General features: G+C 46.2%; 1 protein-coding gene across 8 annotated transcripts in view; it reads right to left on the reverse strand.

Annotated features, from left to right (window-relative positions):
- EBF1 (EBF transcription factor 1) overlaps nt 1-22,479 on the reverse strand; it is a 374,138-nt gene extending 351,659 nt beyond the window's left edge. For all 8 annotated transcript variants that reach the window (XM_083488402.1, XM_083488398.1, XM_083488401.1 and 5 more), the window contains exons 1-5: nt 21,242-22,479; nt 19,393-19,549; nt 18,696-18,759; nt 17,637-17,692; nt 1,685-1,758 (exon numbers count right to left, since the gene is read on the reverse strand). In XM_083488402.1, the coding sequence (XP_083344528.1) occupies nt 1,685-1,758; nt 17,637-17,692; nt 18,696-18,759; nt 19,393-19,549; nt 21,242-21,375 (485 nt within the window). In that variant the 5' untranslated portion in view covers nt 21,376-22,479. The remainder of the gene's footprint in view (nt 1-1,684; nt 1,759-17,636; nt 17,693-18,695; nt 18,760-19,392; nt 19,550-21,241) is intronic.
- Between the last annotated feature and the right edge of the window lie 1,027 nt (nt 22,480-23,506).

The following is a 23,506-nucleotide window of genomic DNA, read 5'->3' on the forward strand; positions in this document are numbered from 1 at the left end:
GGAGCCTAGGTTTTTATCCAATGAAGTTGTCTTGTTAGTGCAAGAACGACTTGCATTAACAGGGCTTCCTCTTCCCCCAACCACCCTGCCCCCAATCTGTGATGGAGGTTCCCCCAACCAACTGAGTGGATTGGGAGGATGCAGAGAAAGGAGAGGGAAATGAAGACCCATATTGCAGGTGAAAGCACTTGCACTCATGGGACAAATCCATTCAATACAACCCCTAGAGACCTTCAAGAATACACTGTTTCAGAATTGACACCAGAATTTCTGATAGTCATCTGGAGAACTTTCCCACTTTTCAATGTGGAGTATCCAGGTGAAATAGAATAAAGGTTTCCTGCACCTCAAATAGAAGAGGGAATTTCAGTTGCTGGAGCTTGTCATCCAAGCTTTATCTACTGAAATTCCCTCTCCTACACAGCAATCAAAGGAAAGGGAGCTCTGGGGCCATTTTTCACCAGGCCTCCCTCCTTACATCAGTGTTTCACTGCACAGAAATTCCTGAAATTTATTTTAAAAAATATTCACTGGCTTCATTGAAATTGTAGGGTCATGCCCACTAGCATGAGCTTACAGATCTTGCTGAGACTTTTGTCACATGGCCTAAGAAAGAAAAGGCCTCGCCTATTCCCTTTAACAGAGATTTGTTCTGCAGCAACCATCAGCAGCAAAGCTCTTCATGGCCTGCAGCTAAACGTACTCACCTGCTAAGTGCTGCCAATCAAACTGCCATTAAAGGGACAGGCACAGGAGCCCAGTGCAAAAGCTGGCAGCACCCTAATGCAATCCTTCATGGAATCGGAAAAGCAAAAGACCCACATCTTTATTTCTTTTTTTAAGAAAGAAAAAAGATGCTGCGATCAGTTCCCAAATAGCCCCAGTAGAGTTGCTGCTGCTTAATTCTGCCAGATCCAAAGAAGCCAGCCCTGGATAGAAACACATGTGGAAATATTTCCAAACAAGGACAAACCTTGTGTCGAGCCAATGGCCTCTTATCCGAGGCTTCGAAATGGGTGTAAATTTGCTCCCATGAATGGTCCCATTGAAACGAAGAAGCCATAGTAAACCTGAGCACCAGAGTCCTTGCGGCATCCAAGCCTTATGTCTGCATTACAGATATCATCACCTTGACCACAGACCATATTCCCTTCCCTGGCCCCCTAAAACGCCCTTCCCAGGCAGCCGAAATGGCATCTCGCTGCTGAGAATAAACCTGTAAATCCGTAAAAAGATGACAACATCCTCTGCCTTTCTGTCCGGCTGAATGAAAGCCCATCGTGATCCCAGAGGCCTAACATGGCAATTTTACTGCTGGGAGATTCTGCTGGATAATGACTCCTCCTCGAAAGGCAGCAATTTAGATGCTAACATTTTTGGTGTGAAGACATTTCCCGCGCCTATTAAGGCTACAGTGTCTAAACGGAAGCTTCTCATACATTGTTGAGGATTGAGCTCCAATAAATAATTGAAAATGTGTATGATGACTGGGGCTTTGCTGCTAATTGCAGACGTAAAACTGTGTTATTTTGGGCTTCTTGGAAGGAAAGAAAGTGATGCTTTTACATTCCAAAATAGTTACAGGATCAACCTACTTTCATCTCCCCCCCCCCACCCGCTTTCTTTTTTGAGACAGGAATTAATTTTGCATTTGCTAATTAAATGGTGACAGGAGCTTTCTTACCTGCACATTATTTCATGGGTGAGCAGAACTCTGCACATTTCTGGGTTCTTGTCTTGGCCTTCGTACACTATCGCCTGGAAAGAAAGAGAAACAGGAAGGGGGATTTTATTTTTTAAAATTTTATTTTTAACCTGCAAAGTGAATGTGCCTGGAGAAAATGATCACTGACACAGCACATGAATGCATAACAATGTGGCAAGCCAGTTAGCTTTGCTTAAACAGACGGCATCCTAGCAGAAATTGCCTCGAGATTTGTTGCTGGAGAGTCCCAGAAGCGTTGCAGAGTGAGAGCTTTGCTCTGCGCTTTTCTCTCCCCCCCCCCCCCCTCTGTTTTAACCGATGCATTATGCACATCTTCTGAGCGGTGTGTAGGATAAGCTTTTTTAGTAGTCAAGACAACCACAATGTTCTTTTCAATTCAGAATAAAGTATAAACTTAATAGCAGGGAGGAGGGGGGCGGGAAAACCAGGAAAGCTCAGAACACTATGGGGCCTATTCATAAAAAGAAAAAGTTAATATATTTTTAATTCAAAAAGCATGGCTGTACACTTAACTAGCTACTACCAGAGCACAGAACCTGATTCACAACGTGCTCTGTAAAACTCCAGCCTAGTTAACTATGCTAACAAATTAAAGGAGAGTAAATTCCTGTCAATGCAAACAAACAAGTTCTGGAAAACAAGAGACTAAGGCAGTAAGACAGATGCACCAGTACCTAAAATGCCATGTCAGTATTTAAGTCTGCTTCATGCGTTATCAATTTAAGCATACACCTTATGTGACACGATATGTTAATCCAGGGTGAGGAGGTAGTGGTCGCCTGGATGTTGCTGTGCTATAACTCCCATCGTCCCTGACCGCCGGCCATGCTGGCTAAAGCTGAGGGAATCTAGAGACCAACAACACCGGTTAAGTCATCAAAGACATGCTGGTCATAATGTGGAGATGGGGAATAACTGAGGGGGTGGAGAGGGGTTGCTTAATCGTCCTCCCATCTGCCAGTGCTCCCCAAACCTCATCCCTTTCCCAGGCCAGGCATATTTCTAGGCTCAGATCTAGCTGGTCAGAAAAAAGGGGGGAAGGAGCAAGCCACAAGGAGAGGGGGAAGGGAGAACTGGGCGGCAGCAGAAGGATTAATTCACCCAGAAGTTGTCCCCACACTGGGGTCAGGGGTAAACTTGACAGCCAGTGTTGGTGCAGCAGTTAGAGTGTCGGACTAGGACCTGGGAGACCAGGGTTCAAATCGCCACTTTACTAAGAAGCTCACGGGGTCACCTTGGGCCAGTCACCACCTCTCTGCCTAACCTATCTCATAGGGCTGTTGTGGGCATGAAATGAGGAGGGGGAGAACCATGTGCATCACCTCCTTGGAGGGAAATAAATGGGGTATAAATGCAATAAGCAAACAAGCCCAGGGTTAGGAATGTGTTTGTTTCACATCATCTAGCTCTAGCCTAGGATGCATTAAATAAATGCCTCAAAGTGGTACGTGATCAGTACATGTTTACAAACATGCATGTTGTACACAGCCACACTTGTCAGGGAGCGGATCCCTGTCACGTGTTCTCTAGGTGGCCAGCCCGGATTTTTGCTGCCACAGAATGCGTGGAATAAATCATTTCTAAACGGTGGGACTTCAAGCTGTCCTGGTCTGTCCATTCCGCCTGCTCCTGTACCTTTAAGGGTGCAGTCCTGCACATGCTGACTCTAAGTTGGTGAAGCTTACAGCTGAGTCAATAAATAAAGCATCAGCCTGGGCTGCGAAAACTGACAAGGAAGGGGAAGCTGTGCCACTATGCCATTTGCACACAGCAACATTCTACGTTGCAATCACAACAGAAATCCATGTGCCATCTGAAGGAAGTTTACAGTCCCCCCTCCCGCAACATGTACACAACGGGGGCGGGGGGAATATGACTCTGCACAACAAAGAGAAAACAAATAGAATCTCAGGGAAGGACTTTGGGGCAGACACCCATGTCCCCCTTCGGCTGAAGGGCCCCCAAACACTGCAGAAGTAATACACTGTTGCTATTTAAAGAGAAAGGATCCTCCATGAAGCCTAATGGGCTAGAACACAAAATCATTGGTCTGGCCCTTTAAAAGACTTTTTATTCTGCAGCAATCAGCAGGCAAAGATTTTTATGGCACAGAACTGCCCTCACCTGCTAATTGATGCTGATCAAATGGCTGGTAAAGGAATAGCTATGGCCGGCGGGGGGGGGGGGTTCAGTTCAATAGTTGGCAACCCTAAAAGAAAAGGCTGGCTGCCGAAATCTGCAACAAGCTATTTATTGAGGTCCAATAAAAATGGCAAACAACCTCATGCAGGGTGTACTGCTGTGCACGGGCATATGTTTTTTGCAGGATGGAGCTCTGCATTTGCAATACTTAACCTTTCGTGCCATCTTGTTAAAGGTAGGCCATTAGTAAACTCCTTTTACTAGGGTGAGCAGATGCAGAGGAGGGCAGGGCTCCTGTATTTGTCTTTACTAGTTGCAAAGAAAGGGGGTGTTTTCAGCAGGAGCGGCTTATCCTGCGACGGCAAGAAAGCCTGCGTCGACTGAAATGCCCTCCTCTACACAACAGTTTTTAAAAAATACAGAAGCCCTCTTGTCCTTTGTCCTCATGTGCTCCCCCCCCCCCCGTGCTTTACCAACCACAGGCAGGAAATGCTTCCAAATTCACCAGTAACTTAGGTGCTGCATAGAGGTGCATCTTCCTGTCTTCTGTCTCCAGTAATGAGTGAAATAGCATGATGACCTACAGAACCACGTGTGCATCTTCCTGGGCAGACTTTGGTACTGTGGTGTCCTAAGCTAGGCCAAAACTTGCCACCCCAGCCCTCATGCCATGCCAGGCTTTGGGGAGGAGGGAGGAGGGCTCTGGAAGGGTCCTAGAGCCTTCCTACCTCCTCCCCAAAGCAGGAATTAGGCTTTGAGAAGGTGAGAGGACTCTAGGACCCTGTCAGAGCCCTCACGTCTCCTTCTCCTAGCTGAGCGAGTGCTTACCAGGCTCCCTCTGCACTGGGTGCCCAGTGCAGTGCGGGGAAACTGGTTGCACTGCCCTAAAACCACCTCTGCATCTTCCATCGATGCTTCTATATAATGCAAGAACAGGAAAATACTGCCTTGGCTCAATCAGACCAAAGTTCTGCCTAGCCCACTCTGTCTCCTGCAGTGGTTGAGCAATTCCAGTTATTCCAGTGGCCAGTTATTCCCACTGACCTGTTATTATGTCAGGTACACTGGTTCTGAACATGGGTGTTCCATTTTTGCTATCATTCATTCATTCAAAATGGTTATAGCCTGCCTTTCCTCAATGAGCCCAAGGTAGTTAACGATGCAAGTTGAAACAATAACTTAACCATTTAAAAAACAATTTGGCAATGGAAAGAAAAACAACAGCTATAAAACATTAAAACAAGAGAGAGAGAGTAGAATGTGTGTGTTTTTTAAATAAAAAAGCAACCATCAAAAACAATGTAACCACAGCCATTAAAACTACTTCAAAAGGGAAATAACAGTTTATGTCCCCAAAGCCTTCCTAAAAATGAAGATTTTGACTATCTTAACTAAGGAAGGCCATTAGAGTGTTTTGTTTTGTTTTGGAAGTAGAGAGTGGAATTAGCTTTCCTCAAGAGGGAGTTGTAGCACTTTAGGCAGCATAGTCATTGAATGACTTAGCTTCCTATTACAGGTTTAGGCAATATTCATGTCTATGAGTGAATCGTTTCAAGATGTACTGTATACAAATAAATGTGTCTCACACCTAACTTAGCCACGTACTCCCATTTGCTTCAAAGAGACAATGTATATTTACAATGTATCACTAGATACCAGCCAATATCTACTGATGCTTTATTGATGTTTTTCATTATGCTTTATAGACATTTGTAGATGGGTTCCATTGCATTTTATGTTGTAAGCTACCTTGATATATTTTATGAAAAATTGGGGGTCCATAAACATTCAAATATATAAATAAATTAAAATGCACATAGCTCAGTTGGTAGAGCATGAGAATCTTAATCTCGGGGTTGTGGGTTCAAGCCTCACATTGGACAAAAGATTCCTGCATTGCAGGGGTTGAACTGCAACTGTGGTCCCATCCAACTCCACAATTCTATGATGCCAGAGCTGCAGTCCGCAGCATCATTTGGCACACCCTTACTAAAAAGGGTACCACATAAAAACTTTGCTTTTAAAAGTATAAGTCGTTTCATGGCATCCCTAACACAAACCAACAAGTAAAATTCGTGTGTGTGTGTGTGTGTGGCCAGCTCAAGCAAACTAGTACAGCTAAACAAGCGGAACAAAGCCATGCATAAAATGAGACGGCTTGGCACTGCGGTAACTTTGCTTTTGAAAAGGTTGCCCACTGAAAGCGATAGGAGGGGGTGAGGTTTGCCTGTGCAGCAGTCATGAATCTTAGCCAGCAAAAGTAATTGCTTAAACATAGTATTATCACACTCCAGTACGGTATACTATATTTTAATATGATTTAGTAGTGCCGTAAATAATAGCACTGGTGTTGCTGTAGCTTTCTGCAGCCTTCACACCAACGTCACTTTTTAAGAAAGCTCTAACAGAGCTTGTACAGAGGGACTTTCTCAGCATCTAACTTTATTGCAGAGGGTTTGGGGGGGGGGTGTCTTCCCTGGGTCCAGATCTTATCCCTTTCTCATCAACCAAGATCTTAGCTTGCATTTCAGAGGGATTTCAGCCTGTACTCCTTTGCATATATTGTTCCACTTGTTTCACCCACTGGGGCTTTGTGTACCAAGTGCGTTTCTCTTTTCCCTTTTGAAAAGCCACTGACATACTTAGCAGGATCTGAGCTCAGTACTGCAAGGTTAGAGAAAGGGATGCAGCTCAGTAGCATTGCAAGTTAGTTGCATGCCGAGTCTGACCATCAGCATCTCTCATTTAAGCAGATCTTGGGGAGCAGGGCTGCTAAGGATTGGTGCCTGATGTCTTTAGGAATTCATGCCAGTTAGAGCCAGTATCTGATCAATGTCCACAGTGCCATCTGGGCACATGCCAGGGGCCCCCATGCCAGGGGTGAGAAGCAAAATTGTGGGAACCAACAAATGTTTACCTTTATACAGTGGGCTATTTTACACACACACACCTCTATATCCTTCATCCAGGCAACCAGGAGGCATGATCTGTTCAAGGATACATTCCAGTTAGGCAAAAAAAACCCAAAAAACTTGAAGGTGTGAAATAGGGCTGCTGAGGGCCAAATAGAGAGGCCCTGGAGGGCCACATCTGACTCCCACTACTGAGTTAGAGTGAACTGCACTGGGCTAGACAACTCCATATCCACTCACCTATTTACAGGCACATCTCACTGCCTTCAGTGGATCTTTGAGCTGATTCATACTTTTCCATAATGGTGACTTAACATGAAAGCACTCCATGTCAAAATCCCTCTGTAAGTGCAAAGCCAGTGCATGCAGATGAAGTGGGTTTTGGATGTGCAAGGAGAACTAGGGGTGGTTTGAAACATCCCATCTCCCTAAGGTGCTGTGAGGCAGTTTCACCCAGACTCTGCCACGCGCCTCACAGAATTGCTTGAACCAGCTCTAACTTACAGGTCCCTGGGCTTGGAAACACAGAGAAACCCTCATGTTAAAAGCATTTGTGGTGATCCAGAGATCTCTTGCAGATGAGGGGGATCTGCTGTGCAGAGAGGCAGAAAAACATTCCCATGGATTGAGTCTTGCACACAATTAAAGTGAATGAGGAAACCACTCCATGTAAGGGGGTCTGGGTGCACATCGGAGTGCACACAGGGTTCTGGATCTGTGCAAGTAAACACTATACTGCACTAGAATCATTGGTACTAATTCCTACATCAGATGGTGCTTTTAAAAAACACACAATAATTTGCCTCGTGGAATTTTAAAGGAATATTTACAAGTAGAGGTTTACCTGCAAAACATCAGGACCAGATACAGGTTCATTTAATATAAATATAAATCAATTATTTAAATAAATGAAGTTTTAGTCTACTGTGATTTTTGCAGGTTTAGAATTTTTTTAAAATTTTCCTAGAATCAAAAGGCAACACAAGTGATTGATGCTGTGGGGCTTGTATGTTATCAAGAGTGGACTTTTTGACCGCAGGAATGGAAGAATACCAAAGGCTTAATTGCATTTGATATGTCGGGTTATCGGGGCGCTGCCAAAAAGCCAGCGAAGCTGGGGCAAGGCTGTTTTGTGCTGAATAATTGATTTTGCATTTAATACAGCACAGTAGGGCCCCAAAGGATCCCACCCCCTACTTAAGTAAGAACTGAAAATGTTGAAGCCCCACCACTGTGCATGCTCAGCTGCCAATCTTGCCGGCACCGGAGTCAATGTGAGTTTAATTGCAGCAACATCAGCTTCACTAGCAGCTACAAATTTAATTCCCTCCCTTTCTTCACTTCCTCTCCATGCATCTGCTATGCTTACTTAACCTCCAGGTACCTACTTTTTAAAAAACAAAACCCAGCTAAATAGCAATAATGAACAAACAGAGTCAACAGTGTGGTATCTAATCACCTGTCTGTTGTGTTTAACATCAGCAGTCCTTTTGCTTACGTGCATAACATCCTTAGCCTTGCGATGCACTAGGGGCTCACTTCAATTTCTTTGCACTCAGCTATTATCAAGGCAACTGCATGTATTAAAACAGAATGCATGGCTGGGAGATGGACGCTGCCTACTTTTTTCAGCTCCCATTCTATGAGCCACATATAGAGGTTACCAAAAGTTTTGCATTTCCTTTAGGATTGCCAACTAGATAAAAGCAAAAACAACCCACTCCTGCCCTATAACAAAGCTTTGATTTGCATAAATCAGCAGGCACCACTTTTGCAGCTAAGCATTATCACCTGCCAATTGCTGCCTATCAAACTGTGCTTGAAGAGAGAGCTGCATGTGCCAATTTGAAAGTTGGCAACCTTAACCCCCCCCCCTCTCACAGACACACAGACACACACACACACATGTTGGGTTGTGCAGATGCTCCTCAGTATTTCCTTCTTTGCAAGAACAAAAAGGCAAGCCAGTTCTAGGAGCCTATTTGACCAAACACAATTTTACCCGCATTTCAGATTGTTTACTGATAATAGCTGTTCAATGAATTGCATTAAATGCCATGCATGTGTTAGGAAGGACCTTAGCTCAGTGGCAGAGCATTTGCTTTGCATGCAGAAAGTCCCAGGTTCAGTCCCTGACATCTCCTGGAGAGCTACTACTACCGGTCAGTTTAGACAATGCTTAGAAAGCTGGTCCGACTTGACATAAGGGACACTTACAAACACAACATTCCTGCCAAGATTGCCCCTACATTATATGTGAGCCTGGTCCATCCAAGGTGCTTAGGATCTGTGCACAAGCACCAGGGAAATTAGATCCATTTCACCCAACTATGTTGAGCAGGTTGATGCACCATGTGTTCATGCAGAAACAATGCAGTGGACATGACCAACACCATGCAAAAGCAAGAGCATACAAAAAAAAAAAAAAGGACAGGCCATGCACTCAATGGCCAAGTCCCATGAACACTTTGCCTGCTGCAGAGTGAAATCCAGTCAAAGGGGAGGAAAGAGACTGTCTTGGGCAGAGAAATTGCAAGAAGTGGTCCTTAGTGTTTGTTCAATAAGCTGGCGTTACTTGGCTAAACTTGACATGCGAGTGTCTAGAATGTTGCAGGTATTTAATTCATTAAGGGCCTGTGGAGAACAGCCTCTAGTTATCCTTCCCTTGCACCATTACCAAGGCTAAAAAATGGCAAACTAGATTTATTTGGAAGAATAAGTTTGCAGACCTCTAAGCTGCAATGAAGGACCCGGAAGACCAAAAGAATCCCCACCCCTCTGTGGATGAATTATCAAATAACAGGATACACAGGGTGCCACTCTATTTTGGCCCTCTAAGCCACTCTTAGGATGTTACCTCTTCTCGCAAATGGCACAATACAAGAAGTGTGGGGCTGACTGGTTAGCTTACAGTTGCTGTCTGTGCTCACAAACCATGGCGGCAAACATTTACAACAGTTGGTTTCAGGACGGAAGGAAGAACAGTCTCAGATCTTTGCAGCTGACAGAAACTCAGGTCCCACTACAGGAAGTTGCTAAATTATGATTCCTTTAAATACACACGCAGGCACGCACGCAGAACCCTTCTATTGTATGCATTAAATGAAAATGGTGTATTGATCTAAATATTTCCAAATATTTTTTATGCTCTGTTCATGAAACCAAGACCTTTGGTGGGGTAATTGTCAAAGTTATGCAGGGCTCTGCTCCGGTGAAACCCAGTTACAAAAGGAGATCAATAAATTAGGGAGAAGTGAAGTGAAAGTACCCCGGTATAAAGTTAGACTACTGTAGTACTAAAAATAATTTTGCAAATGTACACCATAACCCACATGGGTAAAGAAATAAACAACCATGTGATGCAATTTCCCCCCAGTGTGGGTGTGCTTGTCTTTTATAGTTTTAACTCTGGGGTATGTCTTGATAGGAGGCTGAAAAAGTATATTAAAGAGGCAATTAAATCCTTTCCCCTTACCTCCAACTAGGACCATTATGTTTATTAATTTAGAAATAACTTTTAATAAATGGCTTTTAGAAGACATTTGAAGGCAGCCCTGTTTAGGGAAGTTTTTAATGTTTGATGTTCTATCGTGTTATTAATATTCTGTTGGGAGCCGCCCAGAGTGGCTGGGGAAACCCAGTCAGATGGGCGGAGTATAAATAAATACATACATATATACATACTACTACTACTACTTATTAAAAACATTTCTATCCTGCTTTTCATTGCTAGTGATTTCAAAGTGGGTTACAAGTTAAAAGCAACACAAAAAAACACTCAACAGCTTAAGAGCAGGAGCAAATGCACAGCAACCCGAAGAGGTCAGGACAAATAAGTCTGACATTAAATGTTGAGGAAGGCCTGAGCAAAAAGTCCAGTCTTTAGCTGGTGCCCAAAGCTGAACAGGATCAGCATCCATCCTATTTCAAAGGGAAGAGCATTCCAAAAGCAAGGTGCCCCCACCGAGAAGCCTCTCCCCCACAACGCTGCCATACAAATATCAAAAAATGGTGAGGCTGTTGAGAGCCACCTTAGCTGACTTTAATATACAGGCTGGTCTATAGGGGAGCAAGTGTTCTCCCAGGAACTGAGTTTCCAAGTTGTTTGGGGCTTTCTGTACACAAGTACCATGAAACTGGCTCAGCCACATATTAGAAGCCACTGCAGTTCTTCCACAATTCGTGCACACTGCAGGCCACCTCTGACCAGGGGTGGATTTAAGGGAACACGACTGGTTCGCCCACACTGGGTGCCAAACCGAGAGGGAACAGCAACAATGATGAATAACAGAAAGTGAGAGGTGGGAGGGGGTGAATTTTGGCATTGCACAGGGAGCCACTGAAATTTTGAAGCCCACCACTGCTCTGACAGGAGCCTAGCCACATGCAACAAAACTTCCAGGGCAGCTTCACATAGAGTAATCCAAACATGAGGTTATCAGCACATGGGCCACAGCAGCCAAGTTCTCCCTGTCATAGAACGGCAACAGCTGGTGAACCAGCCAAAGCTGAAAAGAGGTGCTCCTCAACAACAAATATTCTAGGAGCAACCCAAACTATGCACTGGTTCACTCATTAGGAGTGCAACCCCCTCCAGAACAGGACCTCTGACTCATTGGGATATATGTCCAACCACACTGGGGTTTTTTTAAATGCACAGATTTGGATATTCCTGCGGGACGTGCTCTACAGTCATAACTAACTTGTTCCATTAGCTGCAATGTTACTTAGGAGCAACTAACTTTAGCTGGATTGGAGCCCATGGGTTGTATCCAACAATGTTGCTGAGCAGGCAGTAAGGTTTTCATCTGCAGAATAGGGTACTAAGTTGTTGTTTTTTTGCAATTTCTCCCCACCCACTCCTCCAAACCTCTGCACCATATTTATGGCAGGTGAGGGGGGCTGCAGGGATGGGTGGGATAATTGCCTGAAATTGCCAAAATCTCCTTTCTGCTGGCAGCAGTCTTCTGTTAGCTGAACACCACCACTGGATATAACCCAATGTGCATAAATGGTCATGAACCAATCCCTATGTCCCTATATCCAGCAAATTATCTCTTACCACTTGGGATATCTGAGTGCTATCTAACATTATGCAGACAAATAGGTGTCCACATAAAAGAAGCATTTTATACATCAGGTTGCATCCATAGGTCTATGTCTGAAGAAGGGGCAAAGAGTATTTAGATAATCATAAAATACCAATCATAAGGGTTTAGACTATCATGTTGTATTGATAAAGCCTTGGAAATATTTAGGAATGAGTGCTTAGATTCTGGATTAAAATAATTTCGACTTGCAATATTTAACCAGCCACTAATTCTGATTTCCGCCTGCAGAGCAGCCCCTCATTATTTGCTATAATGTTTTAATAGGTAGAGCAATAAGGGATTGCCCAGACTGGCCCCCAAAATATAGCGATTATTTTTCTTGCTCAACAGCCCTAAACCAAAAGACGCTAATCATTGTTCTCATTCTCTCGTCCCTGGCATGTTGGCTCGCTAATCAACTTGAATTCACATGAATTAAATAAAATTCTTGCCCCCCTTAATATGTTCGTTTTCAACGCTTCTCAAACATTCACATGGAAACAACTCTAGCGTAAATATCCCAGAACAAATGGCTGTATATTATACAGGAGGGAGCAGTTGGGCTGCCAGACTGGGAATGCACTAGGCCATCTGGCCCAGGCAGTCGCTCCAAAATCCTCAGCTTTGTTTTCACCCCCAGACTCCAAACAACACATTTTCCACTGTGATGAGTTTACATTTTCCCAAACACACAGGTCCTGATCATGCATGCAAATTTCAGACTTCTGCATTCTTCTCCGTATGAGGAAATTAAAATCACCTGCACTTTCTGACATGCAACCAAAGGAACACTGGAGCTGCTGGAACCTGGCTCGATTGCAAACTTTCTCTCTTGCGTTTTCAAAGGCGCATTGTGCTCAATAGCTCAGATTCTGCAGAGTTCTTTTCTGAATGGATTCATAATATTTTAATCGCCTATGTGCCAGCCACAGAACCATGCAATATGCTGAGCAGAGAGCTGATTGAATACCTGTGTGCATTGGCACAGCAGGATCGTGGCAAAAATGGAAAACTACATATGTACCATGTGCATCATGCTCAGCGGCAGGGAGGGGAGGGAACAGACATCTATAGAGTTATTTGAAACAATGTTTGATATGGCATCTAGAATGCCTTACATGGGGGAAAGTTTTGCAGGAAACAGGTCTATTTATTTCTACAAAGTGCATTAGGACTGAACTGTGAAAAGATCTGCTCTCAGCACTGAAGAGAACTTAACGTTGTTCAGTGAAGGGTATTGTTTATCAGGTTGCATACATGTATATTTACATGCACATCATTCCAGAGCTGAGAAGCACCCACGGCGTCCAGCTTTACATTGCCAATATGTCCAATGCCAAGTGCAATATAGACACATAAAACACAACATGATACATGCACACGCTTGAAGGCCTGACCAATGTTAAAACTTCAGGGACAAATTCACATGTTCGGGGCAAAGGAAGTAAGATTGGGAGTTTGCTTATATGCATGCAGAGACAAAATTAATGCCTAAATCAGATCTCACCAGTTGGGGTAAGCTTTGTCACTATATCAGGACCCAAGTCTAATTTCTTAGGCAACATCGGAGACTGCTAAATATAGGCAAGCAGTTGCATACAGGTACTGTCCCATTTAAGCCAACAATGGCTTATTCATGAGTAACTATTTCAAGATTTCTACCCAAAATATACCCTTGTCTATTCTTAGGCTTTAGGGGTTGTTTTTTTAAAAAAACATACAGATGAAGTTGGGATAATATCCATGACTCATAAAGCACTATTACGACCTGCTTTATTTTTTTTAAAAAAGCAATATCTCAAGCCCAGCATCTGTCCATGACTTTTCATACAGAGTCTCAAGCATCCAGACATTTAAACAAATAAATAATAATAATACTAATACAATTGAATGAAAGTGATTGCAATCACTGTGGATAATAAACCATCTATTAAAGTTTATTTTTCTGAATTAAATGACTATATAGTTCAGTTACCTACATGCTTATGTCAATATCACTATAGATTTAAACCACCCTTTCCCTTCAATGGTGTCTCTTCACTGACACATTCCTAGAGGCAAAGGGGACAACCTATTTGTTCATTAACCTTTTCAGATATATTTTTTAAAAAATAATATTTGCAACAAATGTCTTCGAAACAGTGACTGCCGTGTAGGACAGTCATTGTTGACGAAGGCACGTGCACAAGTCTCCCGCTGACGCCACCCCATTAAGGCATGCATGCTCCTGCCACAGTTTCATTTCGGAGTTATCATTCCATTATCCAATTTGTTCTGAGTTGTTTGTACTGGAATACTGCCCCTCTAAGTAGGTTGACAATATATGTTTAACTTGCATTAAAGATTAAAGATTTTTTTTCCCAACCAGGCTTTGCACAATTTAATTACAAGCTGAAAGTTACTCAGGAATCTCCTATATATTATGCACACTCTGCGCTAAACCGCTAGCGATGTCTCCACATTTGGACATGTTGGCAAGCCATATGTAGCACTGACCTTCCTTCCTTGATTAACTAGCGCACAGGCTTCAAGACCTCCCAAGCAAATTTGTTTCGAGCAGAAATTTAGCAAGCGTCTTTGCTTTCCAGAAATAATAATCAGATCACCACACGCACAAAAACTGATACAGCCACTGATTATATTTAAAGGCACATGTGCCACTTCTGAGCACATTCATGGGCCTAACAAGGAAGCAAATAACACAACACACTTGTATCCACCAGCTTGCTATTTTTTACATTCACACACAGAAGAGGCTTTTAATGTAGTTCTGTATCAACATTCTCCCTCAAATCTTTGTTCTGTCTATGTTATTTGTCAGTGATACTCTTCAATCCCACCCCAAACTCAGAAAAAGATACTGTATTTTTTTCCTCACTGCAGATTTAGATACAGAAGGGGGTGGGGGAATTGAGACATCCTCCTAAGGTGATTATAGCCTGTAATATCTGTATTATAAATGCTACAAACAAACAAAGGCTGCAATCCTGCATTCAGGCTGCTTAAATCTCACCATCGTATTTAAGCGAAGGATGGCAGACTGTTCACCTTTTATTTCCTTAAGAAAACTCACAGATGATTTGACAACAATGCAATCATAAGCAAAGTGCCTTGTTAAGGAAAGTGCTTTAAAGCTATAGAAACTCAAATAGTCGCTTTCCACCAAGGGATCATAATTATGAAAGGTGGAAACATCATCTCTTCCATGACTGTAATATAAAAGCTGTTCAATTATAATATTTAATGGTATTTTTGTAACAATTCCTCATGAAATACACAAGACACACCCCAAAGCACTGTGAGGGCTTCTGCCAATTTAAATATGAGCTCACAGATCCATTTTCAGCCAATTCTGTTCACCACTTTTTCGAGACTTGCTGTTAGAGAATTGTTCCTGTTTTTGTTTCAGCCCCTGCTACAGACTCTTTCAAAAGAGTATCTTTCAATTAGCTGTATCTGAAAGATGGAATTGTCTAACATAATTACTTCATTTTCTTTCTTTCTTTTTCTTCCTATTGTAAGACAGCCATCAATAGCAGGAAAAGATGTTTAGGGACCATCAAAGACAGTGTTCTAAAACAAACTCAGCACTTTGACCTTTCTGGTTTGGTGTCAAAAAGCCACCAAAAACAAAGCCAAGCAATAAAAGTTTTTGAAGGCAGAATTTGAAACACCCAGAAACTGGTTTATAAATGTGTGCAAATGTTGAAGATTTTGTCTGGCCTTTTTAAAGTGGAGGAACCCCTCCTACACAAAAAACCTAACTTTTTAATAGAAAAACAAAACTTGAATAAGTCTATGTACCTCAACTGATTACTTTCAAATGATTAACATGAATGCTAATCAGATCTGATTTTAAAGTCTTTTAATTTTAGATTTTTTTTTAAAAAAAAGAAATGTTTTTAATTAAATCATAGCACAAAAATATTGTGATTTGGGGAGGCAAAATTCTTGCCTCCTGTTTTGGTTTTCTCTCTGTCTGTGTGTAGCCTTTTACCTGCAAACACAATTGCTTGGCTTTGGGTATGTACACATACACACACACACTTGAGCGTTCTGAAGCAAATGTCATACTCAAAATTAGCCTGCATCACAGGAACAGCTCTCCATATTACAAATTAAAACTAGGCTTGTATTTGAACGTAGCATTTCTAAAACAGTCACTTAACCTCCCGGCACACATTTCACTGCCTAGTTATACAGCTGCAAAGCTCTAATAAGTTAATCGCTGTCCCCCCAGCCCACCCCCAAAAAATCAACCACCAAAAAACACTAGCAATGTCATTGCAAATAAGAGAAGGATAAATATTTGCTACACTGGCTGGTTGCTGTTTTTGCGTGGCTGTGTTTGTTTTCTATTTCTTTTCATTCGTATAATTAAAGTGAGTTGGGGGCGGGGGAGAGGAGAATCCTGTGATCTGAACGCCTTCAGGGAGTAGGAAGCCGCACGTTATTTATTTATTTCAAACAGCAACTGTGCCTAATTAAAACTTCGGATTTGGGGGGAGACAAAATTAATCTCTGCGTGTGTGACAAATAACATTGCCCTCCCCGCCTCTCCTCCTCCTCCTTCTGGCCGCAACCCGATCTCAGTTCCTTATTTGGCCCTGGCCCATTAGAGAGGTTGGCGAGGAGGCTGTGACGGCGATCCTGTACCTTTAAGGCGGCGGCGCCTTCACCCCGCCCTGGCTCCCGGCCAATCTAAAACCGGGAGCAGGAGGCGCTTTGCCCATTGCAGCCAAACGCCGATTCCAAAGCGCTCTTTCGCCTGAGCTGCGCGCGGCTTGCTCTGGGCTCTGCAGCCGCAGGCGCGCTTTCCTTTCCAAGCGGATGGACTTCATCCCTCGCTCGCAGAGGCGACATCTCCGTCATCTCATCGCTCCTGCTTTAGGCGGACTTTCCCCCTTTCTGTGCTCTAACCGTTGGGACTGCTGGCTCTCTCCTCTACCTGGACTTTTAAGTGGCTAGGAATTTGGAGTAGGAAATGTGAGGGTGGGGAAAAGAGAGAGAAATACTTCGCACCTAATGCGCCCCGATGGCAACCGTCCGCTCTTAGCAGAAGCATAGAATTGGAAAGGGTCCTCGGGATCATCTAGTCCAACCCCTCGCAATGAAGGAATATATATAGCTGTCCCGTACAGGGATCGAACCAGAAGATGAGGCGCGTTTGAAAACTCTGACCGATGTTAGAAAATACCCTCGGGCTCTCGCCCCAGAAACCAGGTCTTTGTGGGACTGGTTTGGATAGGAGTTTATCAACTTCACCCGGCCGTGCAAAGCCAGGATCCGCGGGCAGACAGCTGGAACAAAGGGGTTTACTTCGGGGTAAACTTGGCCAGGACAGCAAAGGGGCTGAAATGGAATTGGTATCTTGGGGTGGGGAGAAGAGAAAAACCCAACCCCCTCTCCTCCCCTCCTTCGACTAATTTGCTGATCTGTGTCAAGTTGTCCGAGGGGCTGCGCTTTCCCCCGGGAAGAGAGACTGGGCTGCACGGCCTGTCGCAGCGTGCACACAAAAGCAGTCGCACGTTACGCGCCTTGACCTCACCTCACTCGGCGCGCTCCCCACGTCGATCGCCGGCTCCGCAATTCTGGGGACGCACACAAACAACCAACCAACTGGTCTCCCGAGCCAGCCCCCAGTCTCAGCTTCCTGCAACCCGCGGCGAACCGAACCAAACGCGTTGCCTCCAACCACCCCAGACACAGCTTGATCTCTCCGAGGGAGAAAGTATACAGGCACGAATTAAGACGGGAGGAACTTACTTGTTTTGTCATGGAGTCGATTAAGCGGACATAAAAATCCTGTTCTGTTCTGATCCCTACGAGCAGGAGAGGGGGAATGGGGAGTGGGGAAGAGAAATAAATTAATCAGGAGCGTCGTTACGATAAATAATGCAGAAAATGACAAAATGGACAGATCGGTGTTTTCTTGAACTTCGGTTACTCGGCTGTCCAGGAGCAAGAGGGAAAGGCCTTGGAACCGATTGTCATAATAATCACCATTATTGTTGCTGTTATTTATTGTCATCATTACCAAGCACAACCCTAAAAAAAATTTGGGGGATGGATCGCGAAAATAACAAGGACGTTAGCATTCCGAAAAGCCATTGAACACGGGTTCAAATTCCTTGTCACTCCAGCATGCACACAAACACTTCGAAGACACCCCTCCCTTCTTTTTGGGGGATGGCGCGTAAAGGAGAGATCTTCCTCGAGACATCTTCCGGTGTCCCTTTGCCCTCATCGGTCCCAGTCTGACTCGTCACCCCGCCTTAACCCCCACCCCAGCCCAGCGCATATATATTATAAGGGAGAGTGGAGGCGAAAATAGAGTTTTCCCTCTTTTCCTTGAGTTTGACTGCATGGTCGCAGACAAGATTTTTTTGGAGGGTAGGCCTTTTATTAGGGGTGCAGGACTTTGGGGGACAGAACCTCCGTTTGCTATGTATTTTTATTGATTTATATTGATTTGGAGGGGGGCAGCTGCCCATCCCTGCTCCGCCTTGGCTACCTCCATGTTTGACTGACCAAAGTGGAACGTTGTGCCTGGTGAGCTGGAAACATGCAAAGCGAAAGCAGTCGCCACGTGGGGAAGGAAAGAGAATCTGTCCTGCCTTATGGGACTACTGGAGAGGTGGCTTTCCCCCTTTTCTTTTCCTCTGATCCATTTCCCCCCTAAATCATCCCGACGAGGCGAGCCCTTCTCCCCTCCCCGGCTTCTCACTTCCAGGAGTAAACAGTTCACTTGAGCCAGGGAGCTCCCTAGAGCTTTCAAGCCGCCGCGAGCTGTCAGGGTTGGGCCGAGCCAGGAAAGGGGCTCACCATTGCTGTAGAGGAGCTGCAGCCGGTAATGGATCCCGTTGTTCGTCTTTTCGCTGTTGGCTTCCTGAATGGAAAAGGGGCGCACACATATAAGAACGATGGCAGACCACCGGGACGCTCCAAACTCACTCTGCGCTTTTCTTTACTTTGTTCTTAGTTTCTACACACAAACATACACACATATCCCGCTTTCTTTCTTTTTCCCTTTTTCCCATTCAAGCGGGGATTTAGCTTGAAGCACTTAACCAAAAGTGCCTAAAGGAGGAGAGACAGAGACCTGGGGCAGGGCTGCAACCGAAGAGAAGCCCACGAGGGAAGCCCAGGGATGGAGGGGACACGCCTTGATGTCACGAAGACACTCGACGGGGTGGGGGCGTTGTAGTGGCATGAAGTTGTCAAACTGGCTCAATTGGGGTGGAGGTTCTGCGGGGAGAAAGGGACCCTGCGAGCGTTTGGAAGGCGAATCGTCTGGTAGGATTTTGCAAAGGCAATGTTATTCCCCCGCTCCCAATAGCGTGCAAAATAGTTGCAAAGCTAATTTTAAGGCATGGAGGTGTGGAATTGCGCTCCCTCTCTCTCTCTTTCTCTCTGGTGATGGGCTGTGCAAGGGGTGGGGGAGGGTTACAATCCGCAGGTGAGGCAGTCGGAGCCTCTTCACCACCCACCCACCCGTCCCGCACTTCACACGTTCACTTACTTTCTCCTTCTCCACGAAGCCCACGAAGGCGGTGCGCTCGATCTCCACCGGCTGCCCCTGCCGGTCGTACAGAGCCAGCACGAAGTGGAAGAAGTTCGATTTCCTCAAGTTGGAAGGCGGCTGCTTCTCGAAATGAGCCCGGGCCAGGCCCACCCCGCTGCAGCCAAAGACACACACGGTTAGGAGCCCCGAGGCGGTCCCAAGACCCTCTTAACTCCCATCTCCAAGGGGGTCTCTCTCCCACATGCCACCCCTGCCCGCCTTTCTGGTCACCCTCGCTGGAGTTAGGGCACTAGACGCCACGGAGTAAGGGGCGCCGGGGCTAGCAGCCGAAAAGCACTCGAAGTCCCGGGCCAGGGTCACGCACGGCTTTCTAAAATGCCCAGCAAGCTTTCGGGTCACAGCTGTCAGGGCCCTCACCCATGTCCATTTCAGGCCTGGTCCTCCTATTATCCAGCAGAAAATTCTGTGAAACTCACTAGCCCGAAGGAGAAATCAGAGCAGGTGGCTCAGTCCTACAGGGGAAGTAAACTTATTGATTCACCTATTTTGTTGCCTTTCTTTCTTTCTTTCTTTCTTTCTCTCCCGTGTTGGAGCGCCTGGCTCCTCGGAGCCAGAAAGGAAGAAACAATGCTCTCCAAAGTGATTATGATTTTATTTTTTTATGAAACATTTATTTTGCTCCTGAAACAGCCCCCTCCACCCACAAACCTTCTATTTCCACTTTGTAAAGCTCAGGTTGAATTATAGATTGCTTTAAGCTGCCCGAGATAGCTGAGCTTTGCTTTCCCAGCGCTGTTCTTTTGCAGTCCCCTCCGCTCTGGCCTCAGCTGTCAGGGAAACCCGCCATGTGCCTTATCTTTCCGCCCGAGCTTTTAAGAGCGCCTCTGGCTCCATCGCCTCTCCGGTTCTTTGCGGTGGGAACCATCCCGCCACAGGCTGCCTAGGAAAACTTTAAACATTTCAACCTTTGGGTTGTCCCTGCAGAACTTTCCCTTCCTCAGAGGGGCATTTTTCCTGGGGGTGATACTGGGCAGAGAAGGATGGACGTGAAATACAGCCGAACATGACAGTTAAAACCGAGAGTTGGCTCTTGGTTCCGGATCCGTCTTAGCAAATGCGCCCCAGGCTGCAATCCGAACCGGGGCTGGCTTGGAGGCGAGTCCCACGGCAATAATTCGGACTTGCTTCCGCGCAAACACGGACAGCAAGAGGGGTGTGTGAAAGAGAAAGATTTAGAGATGTCCGGGACAGAGGCTTTGCAGAATGCAAGGCTGTGGAGGGCGGGAAGAGCATCCGCGGAGGAGGAGGATGACTACCAATAAATATTGCAAAGGTTTTGCAGAAGGGACACACTCACGCGTCTAGCGTTGTGCATCTAGAAAAAGTTCATTGCCTGTTGCAACTCACAAAAATCGAGGCTTTGGGAGGAAACGGGGGTCAAATCGCATTAGTGCTTATATCTTCTGGAGGGTTATGCTGGGGAAGGAAGAGTGTTGCACCTATTAATGTAGCTTTTTTGAGATGAAGAGACAGTTATGAGACTGGGGGCATCGGAAGAGTAAACATATTGTGAAAATCATTTTGGGGAGGAGGAGGGGAAATGGAAAGTGTGAGCGAGAGGCAGAGAAAGACGTGTTTGCCCAACTAGGAAGGAAGAGCCAACGCGCGTAAAGACGCCACTGACAAGGCGCTTGCAACAACAAAAAGTGCCCCCAGCGCAAAAGTCCTGCAGGCAAAAAGTCGGCTGCGGAGAGCTGGTGTTGCTGGAGAGGTAGCCTGCCGAGACAAGAAGGGAGAGGAGGGCAAGGCAAGGGGAGCGAGGGATGCTGCGCCAGCGCCTACGTACCTCTGCGCGGCCGTGTTTGCATCTAGGACGCCGGCGCCCTGCATCCAGGTCCTGACCGCGTTCATGCCCGCGCCGAGGGGCTCTTCCTTCATGCTGCTCCCACTCCGCTGAATGCTTTCCTGGATCCCAAACATGAATTAAAAGCAACCAGGACCCTCCCTTCTTCTTAAAAAATAGTAATAATATAGATCTAAGAGAGAGAGAACGACAACAACACAAAACACAACAACAAAGAATAGTGTTGATGATAATAAATCGCCAGGGAGTGTTTTTTTTCTTCTTGCTTTCTTTCTCTCTCTCTCTTTCTCGCTCTTTGCTTTGCTTTCTTTCTTTTTCTCTGGAACCGCTGCTGGAATCAAAGCAAATCAGAGAAAATCAAACACAGACATTGAAAGGGAGAAGCAGCAGCAGCGGGGGAGGAAAAACAAAACGAGCGAGAATCCAGAGGGGGACCGAAATCGCCCTCCCCCGGGGTTGGCCGCGGATGCTCTTGGCTTGGCTGGTGGCGAGCTGGTTCTTGTCGAGGCTGCGTGGCGGAGTGGCCTTTGGAGGAGAAGAATAACAACAATAATATTTTTTTTAAAAAAATGATGATGATGATGAAGATGACGACGATCGTTTGTTCGCTGGCCGGGATCGCGCCAGAAGCCGGAGGACGAAGGCGCCGTCCCCGTTCCGCGCCGAAGTCACCCTCCTTGGGATCGCCGGAGAAAGAAGGCAGTTTAAGAAACAATAGGATCGACTGGAGCGGCGGCGGCTTTTGCTGCGGCGGCGGCGGCGCCCTTGGCTACCTCAAGTGTCATTTTCCAGTGACAAGAGAGCGGCAAGTTTGCTGCCTCCCGCGCGCTCTTCTTTCTGGTGCCTTTTCTTCCTGGCTTTTCTTTCCCTCCAGCCAAAGATCTTTCCCCCCTTCTTTCTTTAATATGTATATATTAATATATATATTTGCTTTTCTTTCTTTCTGCGGGGCTCCTCGGGCTCCTCTCTCTCTCTCCTGCCTTTCTTCCCCAGCGCAGGAAGCTGCCTGCCTGGCTGGCTGGCTGGCTGGCTGGCTGCTGGAGAGAGCGAGAGAGGAAGACACGCCGGCAAAGGTAAGCAGCAGGAGCAGCAGCAGCAGCCTCCGCGGGTGGACGGCGATCCTCTTGGCTTCTTCCCTCCCCCCTTCTTCCCTCCCCCCCACGCGCTCGAACCGGAGTGATTTGCAGTCTTTCCCAATGGAATCCGCTCCGACTCTCCCCGCAGCCAAACACGAGCGCAGCAGCCCCAGCGGGCAGGGGGCGGGGCCCGGCCCGGGCCCGGCGCCGCCCTCTCCATTTGCATAGCGTCACAACTTCCTCGGCCGCGCCGCGGCTCGCCAATGGGCGGCGAGGAACTCCGAGGTGCGTCGCGCGGCGGGCTGGGCGGACACGCCCCGCTCATTAGCATCGCTCCGCCCCCTCGCCTCGCCGGGAAAAGACCGGAGAAAGTTGCCAGCCAGGGCGCGAGAGCCGCGGGCGGCGAGGAGAAGGAAGGAAGGAAGGATGGGGAAAAGGGGACAGGATCGGAGTGGGAAGAGGCAGGATCGGAGTGGAAAGGCGCAAATGCAGGCGGAGAGCAGCGCGCTGGCTCTCCGGCATCAGCCTCGTGGTGTTGTTTTTGTTTTAAGACGCGTGGAAGTTCGGGCTGGCGAGGCGCGCCGTCCAGCAACTGATTCCTCGCTCTTGGCCTCTCGCGATCCCATCGCTTAAACCAAAGGTGGCTGCAGTTTGGGTTTCTTTTTCCCTCTCCAGCACATCGAGTTAAATATTTCCAATATAGCAGCCTCCCCCAAGTTCCCACCCGATCGAAAGAGGCGAGTTTGCCCTCGAGGTTTCGCGTGAAATGGGCACAGGGACCCCGCCGCCTCGACGATTCGTCCGCCGCTCGTCCCAAAGTTACGTGCCCAAGGTGCGGGTGGTGTTACTTTCGTGCTGTGCAGCCCCTCAGCCAACCACAAAAAATAATAATTAAAAATTTAAAAAGAGGAACGTCCTCCAATGCTGTTGTTGCTGCTGCTGCTGTTGCGGGCCACAGTGACAGGCTCTTCCAACTGGATGCAACCCCCACCATCCTTTCCATAATGGAGACGATTTTGTGAGCACAGCTGTCACCCACCACCAAGCTGGTGTTCCTCTTTTTAAAAAAAGAGCAGATGATCCGTCCGCATTGTTACATTTCACTCTCACGACCGATTGTACAGTTTCCCCACCCCCACCCCCCATCCCATCATCGAGAGATTCGTGGGAT

Source organism: Podarcis liolepis (assembly GCF_965112155.1).
Source record: "Podarcis liolepis genome assembly, chromosome: 2".
Lineage (NCBI taxonomy): Eukaryota > Metazoa > Chordata > Lepidosauria > Squamata > Lacertidae > Podarcis > Podarcis liolepis.